The 18,269-nt window shown below is 41.0% G+C and overlaps 3 protein-coding genes across 3 annotated transcripts; all 3 read right to left on the reverse strand.

Moving 5' to 3' along the window:
- Positions 1-1,123: 1,123 nt before the first annotated feature.
- On the reverse strand, positions 1,124-8,884 carry copb2 (COPI coat complex subunit beta 2). Its single transcript, XM_006786714.3, has 22 exons — positions 8,769-8,884; positions 8,198-8,335; positions 7,979-8,065; positions 6,884-7,010; positions 6,575-6,723; positions 5,927-6,073; positions 5,706-5,805; positions 5,459-5,601; positions 5,090-5,289; positions 4,843-4,953; positions 4,660-4,748; positions 4,452-4,558; positions 4,071-4,214; positions 3,822-3,952; positions 3,432-3,639; positions 3,178-3,288; positions 2,838-3,052; positions 2,580-2,718; positions 2,345-2,482; positions 2,093-2,170; positions 1,807-1,935; positions 1,124-1,598 (listed from the first exon to the last, which is right to left on the reverse strand). Exons 1-22 carry the CDS (start codon positions 8,769-8,771, stop codon positions 1,503-1,505), a joined length of 2,790 nt encoding a protein of 929 aa, XP_006786777.1. The 5' UTR covers positions 8,772-8,884; the 3' UTR covers positions 1,124-1,502.
- A 449-nt stretch (positions 8,885-9,333) lies between these two features.
- On the reverse strand, positions 9,334-11,951 carry rbp2b (retinol binding protein 2b, cellular). Its single transcript, XM_087831425.1, has 4 exons — positions 11,842-11,951; positions 10,836-11,014; positions 10,300-10,401; positions 9,334-9,468 (listed from the first exon to the last, which is right to left on the reverse strand). The coding sequence occupies exons 1-4, from the start codon at positions 11,936-11,938 to the stop codon at positions 9,415-9,417; spliced, it is 432 nt and encodes a 143-aa protein (XP_087687551.1). The 5' UTR covers positions 11,939-11,951; the 3' UTR covers positions 9,334-9,414.
- A 930-nt stretch (positions 11,952-12,881) lies between these two features.
- On the reverse strand, positions 12,882-16,338 carry rbp1.1 (retinol binding protein 1, cellular, tandem duplicate 1). Its single transcript, XM_006786717.3, has 4 exons — positions 16,166-16,338; positions 15,786-15,964; positions 15,017-15,118; positions 12,882-13,473 (listed from the first exon to the last, which is right to left on the reverse strand). Exons 1-4 carry the CDS (start codon positions 16,236-16,238, stop codon positions 13,423-13,425), a joined length of 405 nt encoding a protein of 134 aa, XP_006786780.1. The 5' UTR covers positions 16,239-16,338; the 3' UTR covers positions 12,882-13,422.
- Between the last annotated feature and the right edge of the window lie 1,931 nt (positions 16,339-18,269).

Below are 18,269 nucleotides of genomic sequence, written 5' to 3' on the forward strand. Positions count from 1 at the left end.
GTATCAAACACTGCCTTTTAAAAACTGAATTATGAACACAGAAAAGCACAATGTGGAAAGTGTCTGATTGGCAACAGCTGACTTTTTTGGCATGACAATGGCAAACACACTGTCAATGCAGTTAAAGCAACATGACAGTTTAAAAAGTCTGAGGCTACAGTTAAAGTACTATAAGATGAAAGTACTCTTTATGGGGAATAAATGATATCTTTTCATACTAATATTGCACCTTGTGCACGTGGAGCAAGTTTTAACTGCTTTCTGAGATGCTAGTTATTGTGTCGATACTCAGAAAACAACCTAAAAGAATGCACTTAAGTGCACTGCAGTAAAAGTGTTTTTGTTTTTTAACATGTTTACGAGCATAAAGTCGTTTAACCTGTCCAAAACAGTTACAAGATGCACAATGGGCCTTTCTCATACAGAGAGTAACAACTTGAATCTTAGTAAAGGCTGCATATTAGCCATGTCTGACTTACTGCCACACCTATAGGGTGCAACAGAGACACTATTAATGTTAATTACACAAATGCTGCTGCTGCCAAAAGACGTTTGTAGGTTTTCCTGTTTTTTTAAAAGCAGGTCTGTTTTTTTGACAATTACAAGACTTGCATCACTGGAATTTTCTAAACGATTATGCATTATTATGCTGTTTATTATGCAGCGATGCATGTGTGTCTGTGTAATTTATACAGCTGGCAGTAGAATGGGAGGATGGCATGGGTCAGGCCAGCGAGAGGAAGAGGCTATAATATCCTAAGTTGAAAGCGGAGGTGGAACAGTGAGGTTGGAGAGCAATAGTTTGCACAGTGGAGATTAACAAACTACAACAGTCTACTCTGTTTCTGTTACTGTACTGGAGCCAACCCACATAATTTCCCTAGGGATTAATAAAGTATGCTGATTCTGATATAACCACCCAAACTCCTTAAAAAGTTAGAGATGTGTGGCCAAGCCGTACACCACACCATCTCAGGAATTGCTCAGTGCTGCAGTAAGTGGCTGCAGATGAGGAGCAAAGACCCCAGCTGGACCCTGACACACTCAATGCTGCTGAGGAACTTATTATTGCTTCATTATTAAAAGCTGCATTTTTTAGTTTTTGCGATAACTATCAAGAGTAAGATGCTCTTTAGTCAAATGTGAATATGTACAGAAACCAGTTTATTGGACTGAATGAATGTTCACTTGCCACAACAGAAAAAAAGCAAAACAAAAAGCAAAGAGTAATAAAATACAGCCCAGTGGACAGTTTTTCTGAAATTCTCAAACAATAAATGGTTTACAAAATGAGGGAGTCTGTCTACCTTTCTTCTGTGGATAAAACATCACTGATATCATGATCTGCCACTCAAACACTGCAGTAGGCGGATATGACAATATAACATTTTTACGGAGAAATACAAAAGAAAAAAAAAAGTGGGGAAAAGGGATTTGGTCTCTCTTTTTCTTTTAAATATGCTCTATAGAGTGCTTGGGAGCAGACTGTTGGCAGGTCTCAATCAATCATCGAGAAAGTCATCATCAAGGTTAACATCTGTGGTGTCAATGTCATCCAGCTCCATGTTGTCCAGGTCCACCTCGAGCTCATCCAGAGTCTAGGACGGAGAGACGCATACAAAAAAGGAAAATCCTTTTTAAACAATTTTCCAGCTAAATTTTCATTTGATTTTACTTCATCAACTAAGAACAGTATGTGCTACAAGTTGTTCTGTATGAATAAAACCTAAGTCATCACTTCCACACTAGAAGAGGGATTGATTGTGACAGCATAATAAATCAAAAATAAAGAGCAAAAGTCTTTACCTTATCTTTCTGTGAGAATTCATAGATTTCAGCCTCTTCCTCTTTCTCCACTGCTGCAGGAGGAGCAGGCTCAGGCTGTGAAGGTGTCACTGCAGCAATGGGAGCTGCTGCCTCCTCTTCATCTTGTGTCTGCCAAAAAAAGTGAATTAAATAAGGGAATTTTAAATTGTACTTGCCACTAATTTCTCCAGCTTTTATTCATTTTTACAGCCTACAGAAGCTACAGAACAATGAACAGTAATCAGGCTAATACAAAAGTACGGAGATATCGATACTGTATGCAAACCTTAGAGACAGGCGGTAGGAAGGTTCCTTTGGGCTCGTATCCCTGGGCCTCTTCAAGAATGTTTCTGTCTTCATTGGGCTGAAAATGTCACATACAAATTCAGAAGTGCTGCCATATTAGCGATAACACAGTTAATTTACCCAAAACTAAGCATCTTTTTTACTTAAGTCATCAAGGACTTTCAGTGAGTACTTTAATCACCGTCTCCTCACTGCATAATTTAAGTATTTTGACCAAAATCATTCAGCTTACTGTAACAAGTGGATAGTCTTTAGCAGGCCTCGTGGTGCCCAAGCAGGTTTCTCTCAGGTAGTGTTCAGCTGCAAAGGCTTCTTTCAGCCCGGGGAACAGATTCTCATACTCTGTAGGGTCTGCTAGGGATTCAGCCGCCTACAATGAAGATGCAGGTCATGACCAAGAACAGATATCTAGACTGATGCTGATTGAGTTTAACAACTAAAACAAAAATCTCAAGGACGTAACTAACCTTCTGGTTGACCTTGGCCAAATTCTCCCTCCATAATTTGACCACACGGGACACCTGGCTGGGTAGGTAAGTGCGAGCCAGGAAGGCAGCTTCAGGTAGTCTGTTTGTTCTGATCAGAAGCTCCAAACACTGATCCAGTCTGTGGAGAAAGCACAGCAGCAAGGCATGAATTACCCTGGTAGCCTCATTTTCAGTGTGAACAACAACATGATTCTATTCCACAATTCGCCCCTGCAGGCTCGTACATGTCACACTTACTTTCCCTGAAGGAAGTAGGTCATGAAGGCTACATTGTTTTTGCCGTCCCTTTCTGCTCCTTCAGCCAGCTTTCCCACCATGACAGCATTACCGGAGGCTGTAGCGAGGAGGAGCAGGCCACCATAATCCTGGGCATGGTGCAGGCACTCTTGGGCCAGGCCAAACTGGCACTTACTGATAGCCAGCTCTGCTAGCTGCTTCCACTTCTGCTCTGACTGTAGAGAACAGAGTAAAAAATATCAGAAATGTACTGGACAGAAAACCTGATCCATTGTGACATCAAATTACAATTACGGTCAAGCCTTTGATACAGAGTTTGCATTTGCTTCTGTGTCCTTACCTCTGCTTCTACAGCCAGCTGGTAAGCAATCTTCAACTCTCCCAGCTGCAAGGCTAACTCAAACCTGTGCTCAGGGTCTGTGGACACTGCCAGGGCCTGCTGCTTGAAACCCTGATGAGCCAAAGAAATTGAAACCTTAAGCATACTCACAACTCAAAAGACAACCATTAAAATAACCTCTAATAGACCAGTTTTCTACAGCTCATGTTTAAAGTCCAGTTGTGTTTCAAGATGAATGAATCGCCTTTGCTAACCTGTTTCTCCAGGAAGTGTGCCACCCTGGTCCTCTGCTCTTTAGGGATAGTGGGTAGCACCTTGTCAGCCATTCCAAAGTCCCGCCTCATCACAGCAGTCTGGTACTCCAGGACGGAGACAAGCAGGGAGTAGCTGACGATATTGAGCTCCTTGTCTCCCAGATACAGACGGTCATCTTTAGGTATGTAACCCAGTAGGTACATGGTCCTGCAGAAAAGGAAGTAGGTGTGAAAAAGCACCAAGGCTAATTTTAGAGGCCGCTTATTCTTTTTGTAGATTACATATTTACTGTAATCATCTGCTGAGTTTCTGCATTGCTGGACTGTGTTTCTAATAAAGTCGGGAGAGCAATTCTATTCAACTCGAGCCTAAATAGTCTGTATTCTTACCTGTCCAAGTGTGCAATTGTGACAATCTCTCCTCCAACGTAATAGTTGAGTCTGTTTACAGAGCTGGTGTAGATGAAGCAGTCTCCAACCCAGAGCCCAGTCTTGACAATCTCCTGGATCTCTCCCTGGACCTGAACATGTCATAACAGGTCAAATATATTTCTTAGATCAAGTATTACACTATGCTAAGCTATTCTGAACACTGACTTCCAACAAAGGATGTGAATGCACTCACATCCACACACCTACCTCAAAGGCATCTTCAATACCATCCTCTGTCACTCCCTCGTTGTTCTCTTGGGAGGCAGCGACTTTTTCTGCCAGGTAGCGCAGGATGAAGAAGGACTCCTCTGTGGCAATGCAGACCAGTTCACCAGAGTCTGACCAGAAGATCTGAAAAATATGAGAAAAAAGAAAGAAAAAGGGTAACCCTACTAGAATTACTGGACAACAGCTTCTCGCAGTCACTCACTAACTTATTTATATAGGCCAGTGCTAAAAATAAGGTTAGAGAAGCACAGAAGTAATTTGTGGTGACTTCAATTAAAAATGCACAGAGTTTCCAGACTGATAAACAGGGACCAGGACTGAGAACAAATATCTAACTCAGTAGAAGAAAGCCAGTCTTACATGCTTGGGCTGGATCTCAATGCGGCGGATTAACTCTGTGTTCTCCCAGTCGTAAAATGCCAGGCCGTTCACCGACCTCACCCCAAGCAAGAAACCTCCATAGATACCTGTAGAGCAGAAATACAGGGAAAACATCTGGTGAGAAAGACAGCCAACATACTTCCACTTCCAGTACCACAAATCCATCAGGCAGCTAAGATTTCATTACCTTCAGCTCCAAAGTCGGGCTTAAACGATTTCTTTTCTTTGAAGTTTTTAAAGAGTTTGACGACACTGCTGCTTTCTCTGATGGCATATCTTTAACAAAGAAATACAGATGTTATTCAATAAGAGAGTAGCAAAGGATTAGGGGAAAGTTAGGCTCAAGTTACGTTTTAAAATGTTCACTTACTCAGAAGAATCGTGTGCCCACACAAACTCCTGTGCTGAGCCGAAGCTCTTGTTTCTCAATGCCATAGCGGTGTAGATGATGTACTCTCCATCTCCACACACCACAACAAACCTGGTAAATGGAAAAACTGCAGATGAAGCTCCTCTGATAGAAATGTTATTATAAAATGACCAGAAACAAACATCTGTGATGCTCATTTCTGTTGATTTATAAAAAAAAAAAAGGGCTGGACCGAGTGTATGTCTACCTTCCATTAGGGTTGTGCTGGATGGTTTGAGGGTAAATCTCACAGCTGCCCATGTCTTTGACAGCCAACGGTAGCCTCTCTCCATCCTTGATTTCGGCATCACCCATGGCCTTCAGGTTGGCCTGCTGTATTTCACTGTGTTTGGCCCAAATGATTTTGCCATTGGTGTCCATAGACATGGCTGGCTCCTCCCGACCCACCTACCCGGGAGTGGATGACGGAAGAAGAAGATAGATTGGAAGAGGATGAAAATAGATTTAAGTTTTGAACACATAATTCATTTACAAAACATGATAACCTTGATAAAATTCAGCTATAAATGAGTAAATTTCAAATTCATAGTGAGTCTGTCTTCTTCCTTTCCCTCACCTTGATAATGATGCTGCCTTCATCGTAGCCTAGCGCCACATTGTTGGAGCCCCTGAGACCCGACACACACCACACTCGCTCCATGCCATAGTTCAGTGTGCTCTCAAGGCGGTAAGTGCTCGAGTGCCAGATACGCACGGTCCCTGTAGAGGGAGAGAGAACACAGTGTGAAAAGCAATAATTAATGAGATGGCAAAAGATGCATTTTGTGGGTGCACAGGTGAGGATGAGTGGGATTCCTGCTCACCATCCTCTGATCCAGTAATGATGATGGGCAGCTCTGGGTGGAAACTGACGCAAGAGACATTTTGGGCGTGGCCCTCCAGAGTTTGAACACAGGTCTTGTTCTACAACACACAGCGACAAATGGGTGAAATACTCACATGCACACAATGCTAAACCAACTATTCCAGCAGTAGCACAAGTAAATAATCACAACATTAGGAAAATCAAGTGAAATTCTCCTACCTGGTAGTCCCAGATCTTGACTTGGCGATCATCAGCCCCAGATATCAGGTAGGGCTTGTCTCCCCCACTGTAGTAATCAATACAATTTACTCCTTTCTCATGACCTTCCAAAGTGAAATTGGGAGATGAAGAGCCAAGCTGCCACACCTGTAAGAACCCCAGGAACATGACTACAAATACTTCAGGAACTTTTAACTACATATGTGTAATTTATAGTCATAAAGGAACCTACAATAGTGTATGACCCACAGTTCACAATCCACGGTGCAGATATACTATTCCTCCAGAACTTTCCAAAACATTTAGCTCCTAGGACTAATTTCCAGAAACCTTGAAGTGAAGTAAATATTGCTGTGGGATTTCACTATAGTATAAAACCTGAAAAGCAGACACTGGCCTGATGAGATTTTAAAAAGAAAAAGCTATTTTACCACATAATTTTTGCGCACCATCACAAAATAATAAACATTTTACCTTAAATGCTGACAAGTTGATTTTTTTTAAGAGTATAAGCTCAAATTCCAACTGGATACCCTTGTCTGCATAAATGCTTAAAAGATCATGAACCTTCTCAAGTCTTACCATGGGAAACAGGACTCAGCTTTAGCAGAAGCAGAAGTGAGAAAATACAAAGCAAGAGGCTCCTACCTTAATTGTTCTGTCCAAGGAAGCACTGGCAAACTGATTGTTGTCCTTGGGGTTGATGACAATCTGCATAACATAATGAGTGTGACCCTCAAACACCTGGCTGCATGACCACTTCTTCTCCCAGTCCCAAAGCTTGATCAACATGTCATCTGCAATGACACAAAAACACAGTCATGCATGTGTGATCACATAAATACATTGAATAAAGACAATTCTTCATAGTATGATCTGTGAAGCAAGCGTATGCAGAATGCCACAGATTTACAAAAAAACTAAATGAAGAAAGAAATCATGCGTTTACTAGCGTACCGCTGCTGGTGAGGATGTATGGCTGGGTTGGATGGACAGCAATGCAACGAATGTAGTCGGAGTGTGCCTCAAACATGTGGACTCGCTCCAAGGTGTTGTAGTTGAACACACGGATCTGCATGTCATCCTACACAGGGATGATAAAAAAGCTGAATTACTACTTGAAAACACATCATTTTAAGATTTTGACAACATTGGAAAACAGGATATGATCATGTGACTCCCTCAAAAACTTAGTGCACATAACATCTGAAAGATAACAATATCCTTAAAAAAATCATGTCATTAGTTTTTAAAAGTATTACTTAAAAGTTACTATTTGGCACTTCTGTTGCTTTTACCAGATGCAAGTGGATGTCTCCCTAGTGACCTGGTAGTTGACTATTTGAGTGGCAGACCACAGCATGTGTGGGATCAGGTAGGGTGATGAGGAACTATGCTGTGGCAGCAACTTTGTTACGTAGTGGGAGCAGAGCAATCTGCATCTTAATGTGGGAAAAACTATGGAGCTAGTTGGGGAGGATTAGAACACTGATGATTCGTATTTCTATACATGAGATCTGGGCAGACACAGGGAATGACCACAATAACAAAAAACTGAACTTCAATAAAAATACAGAAGACCCCCCTACAGTAAGTGCTAGAGGAATATCTACTTTCTGAAATGACTGAGCTCTTTTAATATCTGCTGGATGATGCACAAGATTCTCTGGTGGCCAGTGGCATTCTCTATTTTGTTGTGTTTGATGGGGCAATAAGCTGATCCACAGGACCAGAAATGTTGCTGATTTGGAACCTGACACTCTGAAAGCAGTGTCAGAAAAGAGGATGCTATCCAAGTTATCGAGAATACTGGTCAGTCTTTTTAACCCCATCCATGACAGTCACCAGAGCATGTTTTCATTTGCCATGTCTTGTTTATAATATCCATATAAACAATGGATAAACTTTTTGGAGTACTTTTTGGAGTATTTCATTTAACATTTAACAACTTTTTGGAGTATTTCATTTAACATACAGCACCTTTGAATTTTTTTTTTTTTTTTTTACCTTTCTGAGCTGTGATCCCAACAGAAACAAGTAAATATCACTCACCGCTCCTGTGATGACCCAGTTCTTCCTTGCCACAAATTTAGAAGCTCTGACAGGCAGGTCGCAAACTTCGAAAGTCTTGACAAGAGTCTGAAAAGAGAGCCGGCTTATAGTTTGCAACATATGGATGCGACACATCAGTGATGATCTATATGGATGTGAAGTCAGCCGTCTTTTTTTTAATATAAGCAATTTGGCACGGCTGTCACACTGGCTTCGTACCTGAGTTTCATGGTTCCAAACACAGACGCTGCCGTTGTACAGACTAGCCAGCATCCATGGCTCAGTTGGGTGAAGGTCCACACTCTTCACCCGGTCTGACCTGGCTGTCAGCCTCCGCTTAATGTCCAGCCTCAGAGGCTGAAAAGACGGAAAGAGATCAGTGTTTCCAAGCGCTGTTACAGGTGTTATGTTGAACTTAAAGTGTATCTTAAAAGCAATGAAGCTTCAAACAACAACTGGTAGCAAAACCAAAGCATCGATTAGCAGCTAGCATTCAACTCAATACATTTCGTTTAATCAAGCTAAACCTGTAACTGTGCATCCGTTAGTAATAACTGCGCAACTAACTCAACACAAATGTACCCACATGCTAACACTGGGGAAAAAAGCTTAGGTTGGAAATCCTAAAAGGCCGTAAGCTACAAGCTCTCGTGCTAACTCAAGCTAATTAGCCGCTAAGCTAGCTGCAAGATATTATTATTTGACATTGATTCACGGCTCTTTTTAAAACAAATAAGTTGGCATATATACAAACAAAAACACACTCTGTGATGTTTAAAATGCCTCTTACCATGTTTTGTCCCCGTGTTGTCACAATAAAATCAGAGAAATGTGTTGCGAACACTTTCAATCGGGGTCCAAATGTTGCGTTTTCTCAGTGAACAGCCTAGTGGACACTGACGTGGAACTTCCTGAAACGCAATCTCGCGTGAGTTGAGCCGTGCAAGTGCTGACGTGACAACATCCGTGAGCTTTGCTGCAGTCAGTCGTCAGGCTGCCACGGTGTCATTCTATGCTGTGTGTAAAGACTATATCCTATGTCTATTTTTATTCTATTATATCAGTTGCTATACAAATATAACTTCACCACCATCCATGGTTAGCCTATAAGATAAACAGGGCGCCTTTCCAATGTCATATTTTAAGATGAGTAATTTGTTGTCAATTATTTGTTTCGAAAGCAACATGAAAATTGTCCTAACCTTGTTGTCAGCTCAGTCTTATGTCCGTTTTATAATAAAAATGTAAAAATATGTAATTTTTTCTCCATTACTATCACATCATTGTCTGTTGTTAGATAGATAGATAGATAGATAGATAGATAGATAGATAGATAGATAGATACAATATGGTTCGCAAAGCATCTTTATTCATCGATTCGTTCTGCTCATATATTTAACAAAACATGTCACGTTCATTTAGAAGCATTGACTTTATTATTCTTTTCTCTTGAACACCTGACGACAAACTACACCTTCACATGTCAGCTCCTGTGGAGGAAGAGAAATCTGTTAATGTTATTCAGCAGAGGGATCAAAAGAACATTAAGCAATGTTATAGCTGGCCATTTTATACTTAACAGTCACATCCTGATTATGCAACACCTCCCACTAATGCAGTGGTTCCCAAACTTTTTTTTTTTGCTAGGGCCCTCTTTGTTTTACAAGGAAAATGGGTTTAAAAACATAAACAACTGTAGGATACTGTTTGTCTATTTAGTAAACCCATATTTACTGTTTGAACCGGGGGAACAAATTGTGGCAGGATCAGCCTGATATTATTTGTATCCCGCTGTAACTTTACTGTATAAAGAGCTAACATCTCCAAAATGTCAGGAGTAGTTAGTCATTACAACAAGTGTTTGTGAACTAAAAATCAAGAATGTGGGATACTGTTTGTCCGTGATTTGAAGAGCCCAGCGTGTGAAGGGAAAACCAATTATGCAGGGGAAACCTACCTTGGCACTTGTGCAGGTGAAACCAAAGGGAGGATATGCTTCATCATATTTTCTAGTCTTTGGCTTAGAATGAAGTTGGTTTGGAAACATACAAAGCTATGCTTCATCTCCTGCTTTGCGTTTGTGTGGGCACCCCGTGCTAACAGTGTCCAAGCGGTTTTTTGGGTTTTTTTTCCCTTTTCATACCGCGCCCCCCCTGCAATGGCTCTGCGCCCGACCTAGGGGGCGTGCCCCACACTTTGGGAAGCTCTGCACTAATGGGACACATTTCTTTATTATCATTCAGCACAAGCTCACTCTCAAATCTTTAATAACAATAAAAATAAAAATAAAAATCTAAATATCAGAAGCACTGTTAGCCCACCAGGTAGAGTTTGTCTCCTTCAGTCCAGTGCTTCCAGCCACGGTTGGCCTTCTCGCCTTTCTGAGTGCACACAAGCTTGTCCCCATCCCACTTCACCAGACTCTGAAGACAACAGTTAAACAGTTAAGCCAGTTTTTAGCTGGCGTAATGTAATTTTGTCTGAACATTGTGATAAAAAATTTCATGTTCAGATAAGCTTATATCACTGCTGCTCACATGCTCAGATTTATAACCCGAAGGCTAATGAACACTAACCAGCTTATCCTTGCTTTTATGCTAGTTTTTTTTTTAGCACTGACTTATCATAGGCATTTTTGCTCATTTTTTAAAACATTAAAGCATCAGCTAGTGCAGAGTATTAAATGAAACTTGACACTGATAAGCTTATAAATCAGTCTGAAATATACAGGACTGAATACTAATTACACATATATGAAAGATGGATTCATTTTTTAAAGAACCTTTTGTTTCAGGTATCCTGGACACACATGGGAAAGGACTGACTTATCACATCTGGACTCCAGTGGTTATCTTACCTTGACATTTCTGTTGTCTAGTCCCTTGGTGTACTCATCAAACTCCACCCCTACAGTGAAGGCCAGCTCATAATTCCTAAAGGTGCTCAGTGTTTTTAAGTCAAACTTGTCCCCATCTTGGAAAACCACTTTGGTCTGAGATAGGGAGATGGCAATTTTCCTTGTAGCAAAGTCAATATCTAGGAGCAGATTACAGAAGATTGTTCAGGCTGTATCTGAAGAGGAACAGATGATGAAGTGCGGCTGAACTGTGGTAACTCCTTAGTTACATATTAGTAATATAGCTAGCTTTGATTTTATATGTTGCGGTGATGTGAAAAAGTATTTGCCCTCTTCCTGATTTCTTATTTTTTCCATATTTTTCACACTTGTTTCAGATCATAGACAAAGAAAACCTGAATAAATGCAAAATGCTATTTCTGAATGATGAAGAAAGAGGATAAGGATCAAAGCTGTTCCTATGTTAAATGAATTTTTTTGGGAAGGTTTTAGTCTCGTTACATATGGAATAAAACTAACAAAGCATTGTATTGAAAGTACAACAAACCAACAGTTAAACATGGTAGTGGTAGTGTGATGGTCAGTGGCTGCTTTGCTGCTTCAGGACTTGGACGCTGATAAAAACCATGGTTTTAAATGATAAAACCACAAATTCTGCTCTCTACCAGAAACTCCTGAATATCTGACCATTAGTTTGTGTCCTGAAGCTCAAGAGCACTTGGGTTATGCAGCAGGTAATGATCTGAAACATCTAAGTGTGACAACTAGGCAACTATCTAAGACATCAGGAAGAGGGCAAATACTTTTTCACAGCATAATATGTATGTGTGACGTATAATCACACTCAGTTTTACTCAACAAGAATCTGTAGTAAGTAGCTCAAAATTAGACGGTTATTCTGTTAAGAAAAAGATTAAAAGTATTAAAATCTTTTAATCTTTCTTTAATCATATAACTAAGACATTTTAGTCTAAAATTGAACATATCAGGATGTAAGTTTTCTTACTCAGTACTTTCAAGTAATCCTCAAATTTCTCACTGGATTCCAGTATCCATTTTCCACTAAAGTCTGCTGGCATGGCTGCAGCTGGTGAAGCTGACATGTGACTGAAGAGTGTAGGGAGGGGGGAAGAGGCAGGGTGTCCTCTTGCTTTTATATGAGTGGGGGGCACGGGGGCAGAGTGCAACTGATAAGTGAGTTTATAGCTTAAAGAGGATTGGCAGGGGCAGTTATTTCTGAGGGGGAGGACATGCTTTCTGCGGTCACCGACGGAGGTTACCACAGGCACATCTGTGGGCATCCACGTTAAAGTGTACCATCACCATCGCTCTCATTGCACATGCACACTTGCAGCACGGGTCAGCATGCAATGTGTAGCCAGGAGAGGCTATTCTGTTTTCAGTGCTAACACTGTTTGGTCTGTTTCAATGGCAAACTCAACCAGAGCATTTGAACTTTGAACAGGTTAGAAGGTTAATAAAGTTCAACCCAACCGTTTTGTTTTCCAGAGATCCCCTCCAGAAGGTTTAATGCTACAGTATAATCACATTGAAGCACATTTAACTAAAATGCAGACTTAAAAAGAGCCCACCTTCAGCAGATGACCCACAAATTTATTGAGAATAAATACGCTTCTCTGGTTTCGTGTCGACACCTCACTCCTTCATAAAAGAACTTTTTTTTAAAACCACCCCAAGCAAGAGGACATAAATCAATAACAGCTCCTCTGAGGAATGATAAGTCAACAGAGCTTGCAGGTATATGCTGGTGAGGTGCCTGTGTGTGAATGCACAACAAGCAGCAGGAAGGAGTCAAAAGAGCAGCGTGATCAGAAGCAGCAGCGAAGAATGAGCAAGTGAGTTGCACAGCACGTATAGATGATGCCCAATTGGTAATGACATGGCACAAAGCGAGATGACAGATTAAGTGATTCAAAGCTAAATGTGACCTGAGCTGTTTGGTTCATTTGCAAGAGGAAGCAAAGAGATTTCTCTCGCATGGGAAGAGAGGTATTTTCATCTCAAAAGAGCTTCTGATACACTGGATGGTTTAGAACGGCTTCATTTATTGATTGATTCAACTTTCGCAGCCACAGTCTTAAAGGAACTGGGACAAATACATGTAACATTTTTATTCTGGAGACTGAGCATCTCAGCCAAGTTCTGCTCTTACCAAACAGGGCGCCTTCAGCTGTAATCATTTACAAAACTAAGTCAGTACATTTCTCTTCACTGCATCCACAACATTCCCAGCTGGCTCGCCCATCAGATCAGCTACAGCTATGGCACTTACGCATGCGTCCAGCACATCTAAACCTGCTAATAAAATACACAGCATTGAATTTTGTGGTGTTATATGTCAACTTGCCCATTTGTGCTACAAAGAAATTCCTTTGGCAAAGTAAGGCAACAGCATGATGGAACAGAAACGTGTGTTTGGTGAATTCACTACAGTAACATGGACACACAGACAGGCCGGAGGGATAAAAGGAAAGTCGGACTGTATGTTAGAGGAAGAGGTTGTTCCTGATGTGTCTCTCTGAGCCAGTTTTTGGTGCGGGCACCAGACTGTCCACTGAAAGCTGCTTTAAGTCTTCTTGAAGACCTGCTTGGAAACAACTCCTGCAGCTCTCAGCTCCTGGAGAGAAAAATACATGTTTGATATGTTTATTCAGACATGTGAGAGACTCAGAAAGTAATGCTGACCAATGAGAACCTCTAAGCAGTAGATGGACAAGGATTAGTGTCATCATTAACCAGAAGTAAGTGGTGCTTCTTTACTTTAATCATAAAAAGTGATACAAAAAATTACCAACTTGTAGTTAGTAAGGGGGGAGGGGCTAAAAACATCAGAGCTATCACAAACACTGGCATTCAAGGTCACATTGAACCCTGTGGCCGATTTAGAATCACCAGTTAAAATAACATGCATGTCTCTGGACTGTGAGTGGTAAGAACCCATGCAGGTACAGGGAGAATGTGAAAAAACTCCACACAGAAAGGTCCCTGCAGGCCGGTAGATTCAAACCCAGGACCATGAGGCATCACTGCTAACCACTGCACTACTAAATGCCCCCCTAAAAAAATGAAAAATTTAAAAGAAAAGAAAAAAAACAAGGAAAAAAGATGTTCAAGCTTTAAAAGTAAAAGAAAAACAATACCCTTTAGTTTATTTCATTTTAAAAAGAGCTATGTAGCCAAGATAAGCATGTAAACCTGAAATATGGCAGCGCTGTGGACTATTGCAAGATATAAACGAGAAGAACAAATCGGTCTCTCTAATCACGACAAGATTGTTGGTTTGTGTCCGTTCAACCTTGTAACACAGAGATCACTGATGTTGTTTTATTTTATTGATCGCAGATTATTTATTTTCCCAAAGACATGGGTGAATCTTATTGACCCACAAAAGAACACTGAATCCATCAAATGACCTGAAAAAAGTCGCCCCTCTTTACACTGAATTAATACACATTTCCAATTGCAGTTCATGTGTCAGCCACCAGGGGTCTCTGTTGCTCTACACTCAAACCGGCTCTGGGGAGCTCTCCACTAATACTGTAACTAATTTCAGGGAAGCTGATTGAAAACATCTGCTAGCATCACTTAAACCAAATAACTTGGCAGATTATTTTTTGTTTAGCTTTGATGGCCGTAATCATACACAGGAAAATCTGATAATGCTGTGCTAATGAAAACACTAATGGGCTACTTATTGCGTTAATGTATTTTCAGATGCAAATGCACTTTAACAGAATTTATAAAAGCATTTGTGATGCATTTGTTGGCTAACTCGAAGGCTCTGCTCATAATGACTGACAGAGGTGCCAACTACAGGAGTAGAAGAATTTGGATGGCTTTTAATTTCACAGTATGCACATTTTTTTTTTTTTAATCATGCAGTTTGCATCTGGAGGGAACACTTGGGAATCAAATATGTGAGCAGAGCTATTTAATTAAGTGGAAATAATTATTTGGCTGTGAGTCAGTTGTGTAACTGTCAGAAATCCTCCATACAGACTGTAATGTTACTGCAGCTTGAGCTGGTAGTTAATTCATACTAGAGTCCCACATAAAAATCAATGCTCTTCACATACAGCGCTGAGAGGCATTCTGGATTTGGATTAAAGTGTCTAAATTGAATGCATTAATATTCATGGCAGGGACTGATGTTTTCTTACCAGATGAAGCTCATCTCCCTCCACCCAGTGGGTCCAGCCTCTCCCTTCGATCTCTCCCTTCTGCACACACACCAGCCTGTCCCCCTCCCAGGTGATGGTGGTCTGCAAGACATCACAAGACAGAGAGAGAGAGAGAGTGAAAAAAGCATGAGGCATCAGGGAAGGATCTCTTACTACTCTTAAAACAGAGCATATTGATTTTAGTATGCAGAATACAATAAGCTGAATGAGTGACCCAGTTCTCACCATTTTCCATAATTATTCAGATAGATCTTTACGCAAAAACATGTGAATTTCCCTCTTAGCGGCACTCCAAACAGCTTAAAGCTTAACTAAAATCAGCCCATAAGCATACAAAAAAAGGGCTTTCAATGGGGACCACAAATAATCTGTGATCCTATTCAGCAGTCAGTGACATAATCTGATTAAATATGAGTTCTATCCTTGACCAGTTCTTTCCATGCAGCATTTGACATTGTTCCTTTTTACAACAATTTATAAGAGTTTGTAAAAAGTTGGAGGAAACTTTTATGAGTGGGTAGATTTTTTTTTCTGCTATTGTATAAAACAACCAGTTCTTGCAACACCATGTGCTCATTATGCTGAAGGGTGGAAGTCGTTTACACGCCCACAGAATCTGCACTCCCGTGTGTCAGTGCCCAAGATCCCAACACCTGGCAGCAGTTTGGTTCATCTGTGATGTTTAGCTAAAGTCTCAGCAGGTTCCTAACTACAGACACATTTAAGTACAAAAAGTAAAAAATCTTACCATGCATTTCCTGTCGTCCACTCCAGACAGATCCTCCTCAAACTCTTGGCCCACGTAGAAATCCATGTTGTAGTTTTTGAAGGTGCTGAGAGTCTTGATGATTATGTGGTCGCCCTCGTGAACGATGTCCTTGTCAGGCTTCAGCAAGGTGGCAATTTTCCTGATGGCAATGTTTACATCTGGCCCGTGAGCAAGGTGACAAAAAATGAATTGAAAACAAAGAAGCAGTGAGGTTTTATGCATATATGGACACACAAAGAATTGCCTCAGATTGTGTAAAGATCAGGTTTATAATTTCATCATTGCTTTTTCGAGCTGTACATTTGTGATCTGTGCCTTCCTTCTCTGGGCTTGACTCCCTGCTGAACTGATAAACTCACCCAGAGCTTTCAGATACTCCTCGAAGTTATCATTGGAAATCATTTTCCAATATCCGGTCAGATTAGGGACCATGTTGGCTGTTCCTCTGCTGGTTTCTTCACTTCCAGAGAATGAGGAGGTCTGTTGTGGACATCTGCTGGGGATGGAGTGCAGAAAACACTCTCAAAAGCCCCAATTTGAACCAAACTCATTTTAATCCGATTACCCTGCTGGGTTTCACTTCTTTTTTTTAACGGAAAATGTTGCTGGCACCTCCCACTTCCCTCCCAATGCCAACACCACGTAATCTCTCAATCCTCACCACGCTTTTACTGTGCTGGGAACCAGCGGTATGCATGTAAACACTTGTGTGCCTTGTGTTGGAGAATGCTTACGTGTTTAGGTGGGATTAGGATCAATACGCCTTCTCTATTAATTGACACAGGCCTGTTTATTTATGAAGCCACGTGTGTCAGATTTGGCCTGAAAGCTGATTCTTTTGTATAAAATGAGGCCTGCTTCACTGACGTTTGAATCAGTTTTTTCTTTTTTTAAAATTAAATATCGAAGCCATCGACAGACTAAATGAGTACAAAAGAAATCACTCAGAGAGCCAGTGAAAATGGCTGAATGGAGCATGCTAAGAGGATAATATTCACAGCACAAAAGCAGAATCACCTGAGCTTAAAATGATCCAACTCAAACAATTAACTGGCACAATATGTCTGTCACATCTTCTGTCTCGCCTTAATAACTCAATTAATTTGATAATCTCTCTTTTGGGCAGCACGCTGCAGCCAACACACCGCCTAAATCCTTTGCTGACTGAAAGACAGGCAAAGACACACACCATCATCATAATCGCCACTATTTAGTATCAATGGAATAGCAGCGCTTTCAGCCATTGGTCTCAGTGAGAAAACACCTCCCGTAACCGAGCAACTGTCAGGATTACTTTAAATCCTTTGATGGAAGAAACGCGGGCCTCACAGACACAGTGTGTGGATGACAATGGTGAAAATGAATAGAGCCAAGAATGAATCGCTGTTGTTAGGAGAGGCAGCTGCTGGGTAGAAACACCCACAGTGACACTCACATAAGAAATACGAATCAAAGAAGAAGAGAAAAGATGCAGATTCAAGTCTACTTACCTGGAAGCCTAGCAACTAAGATGTACACTCACTGGCCACTTTATTAAGTATTTACTAGCTTACTAGTACAGCTCTGGACCTCCTTTTTGCCTTCAGATCTGCTTTAATTCTTCATGGCACAGATTAAACAAGGTGCTGGACACCTCAGAGACTTTGTTTCATATTGACATGAAAGCATCACACAGCTTTGCTGGCTGCAGATCAATAATGTCAATCTTCAGTTCCACCACATCTCAACGGTGCTCTATCGGATTGAGATCTGGTGACTGTGGAGGTTGTTTGAGCACAGTGAACTTATTTTCACGTTCAAGAAACCAGTTTGAAATGATTTGAGTTTTGTGACATGGTGGGTTATCCTGCTGGAAGCAGCCAGTAGAAAATAGGTGTACTGTGGTTATAAAGGGATGGACATGGGCAGCAGCAATATTCAGGTAGGCTGTTGCATTTAAATGATGCTCAGTTGGTACTGAGGGGCCTAAAGTGTGCCAAGAAAATATCGCTGGCACAATTACACCATCGCCACCAGCCTGAACTGTTCATACAAGAAAGGACGGATGCATCAGGATGCAGGGAGACTGGAAAAACTGGTGAGAAAAGCTGTCTGTGTAACTGGAGCCACTTGAGATGGTTGGAAAGATGCACACTAAAGATCTTAGAAGCCATCCTCAACAACTCTGATCGCCCACTTTACAACATCTCTATGGAAAAAAAAAGATTCCTCTCCTTTCAATGTAAAATAGATAGAGAAAGTCATTCGCACCCACAGCCAACAGGCTTTTCAATTCTCATACAAATAGCAGACGAGCCAACGCAGACATGCGAATTTCTCTCTGGGATCAATGAAGATGTTCTTATACGTCTTATTCTACATGCCTAAATTCATCATGTAGCTGTCGTGTAATCGGGTAATAAGATATTTACATTAATGAGCAGCTGAACAGCCGTGAATCAAAGTGTATTCTTGTGATATGTG

The sequence above is a fragment of the Neolamprologus brichardi genome, chromosome 18, assembly GCF_056152115.1.
Source record: "Neolamprologus brichardi isolate AB-2024 chromosome 18, ASM5615211v1, whole genome shotgun sequence".
Taxonomy (NCBI): Eukaryota; Metazoa; Chordata; class Actinopteri; order Cichliformes; family Cichlidae; genus Neolamprologus; species Neolamprologus brichardi.

Excerpts from the sequence above, each read along its gene's own strand:
- copb2 (XM_006786714.3), bottom strand. Across the intron at positions 8,066-8,197 it reads TTTGGAACCATGAAACTCAG|ACTCTTGTCAAGACTTTCGA; the intron begins GTACGAAGCCAG and ends CTCTCTTTTCAG. Across the intron at positions 5,806-5,926 it reads TCAAGATCTGGGACTACCAG|AACAAGACCTGTGTTCAAAC; the intron begins GTAGGAGAATTT and ends TGTGTGTTGTAG.
- rbp2b (XM_087831425.1), bottom strand. The coding sequence starts at position 11,938 with ATGTCAGCTTCACCAGCTGCAGCCATGCCAGCAGACTTTAGTGGAAAA. Across the intron at positions 10,402-10,835 it reads TAGACAACAGAAATGTCAAG|AGTCTGGTGAAGTGGGATGG; the intron begins GTAAGATAACCA and ends TGTTGTCTTCAG. Across the intron at positions 9,469-10,299 it reads AAGGAGACAAACTCTACCTG|GAGCTGACATGTGAAGGTGT; the intron begins GTGGGCTAACAG and ends CTTCCTCCACAG.
- rbp1.1 (XM_006786717.3), bottom strand. The coding sequence starts at position 16,238 with ATGGTCCCTAATCTGACCGGATATTGGAAAATGATTTCCAATGATAAC. Across the intron at positions 15,119-15,785 it reads TGGACGACAGGAAATGCATG|ACCACCATCACCTGGGAGGG; the intron begins GTAAGATTTTTT and ends GATGTCTTGCAG. Across the intron at positions 13,474-15,016 it reads AGGGAGATGAGCTTCATCTG|GAGCTGAGAGCTGCAGGAGT; the intron begins GTAAGAAAACAT and ends TTTTCTCTCCAG.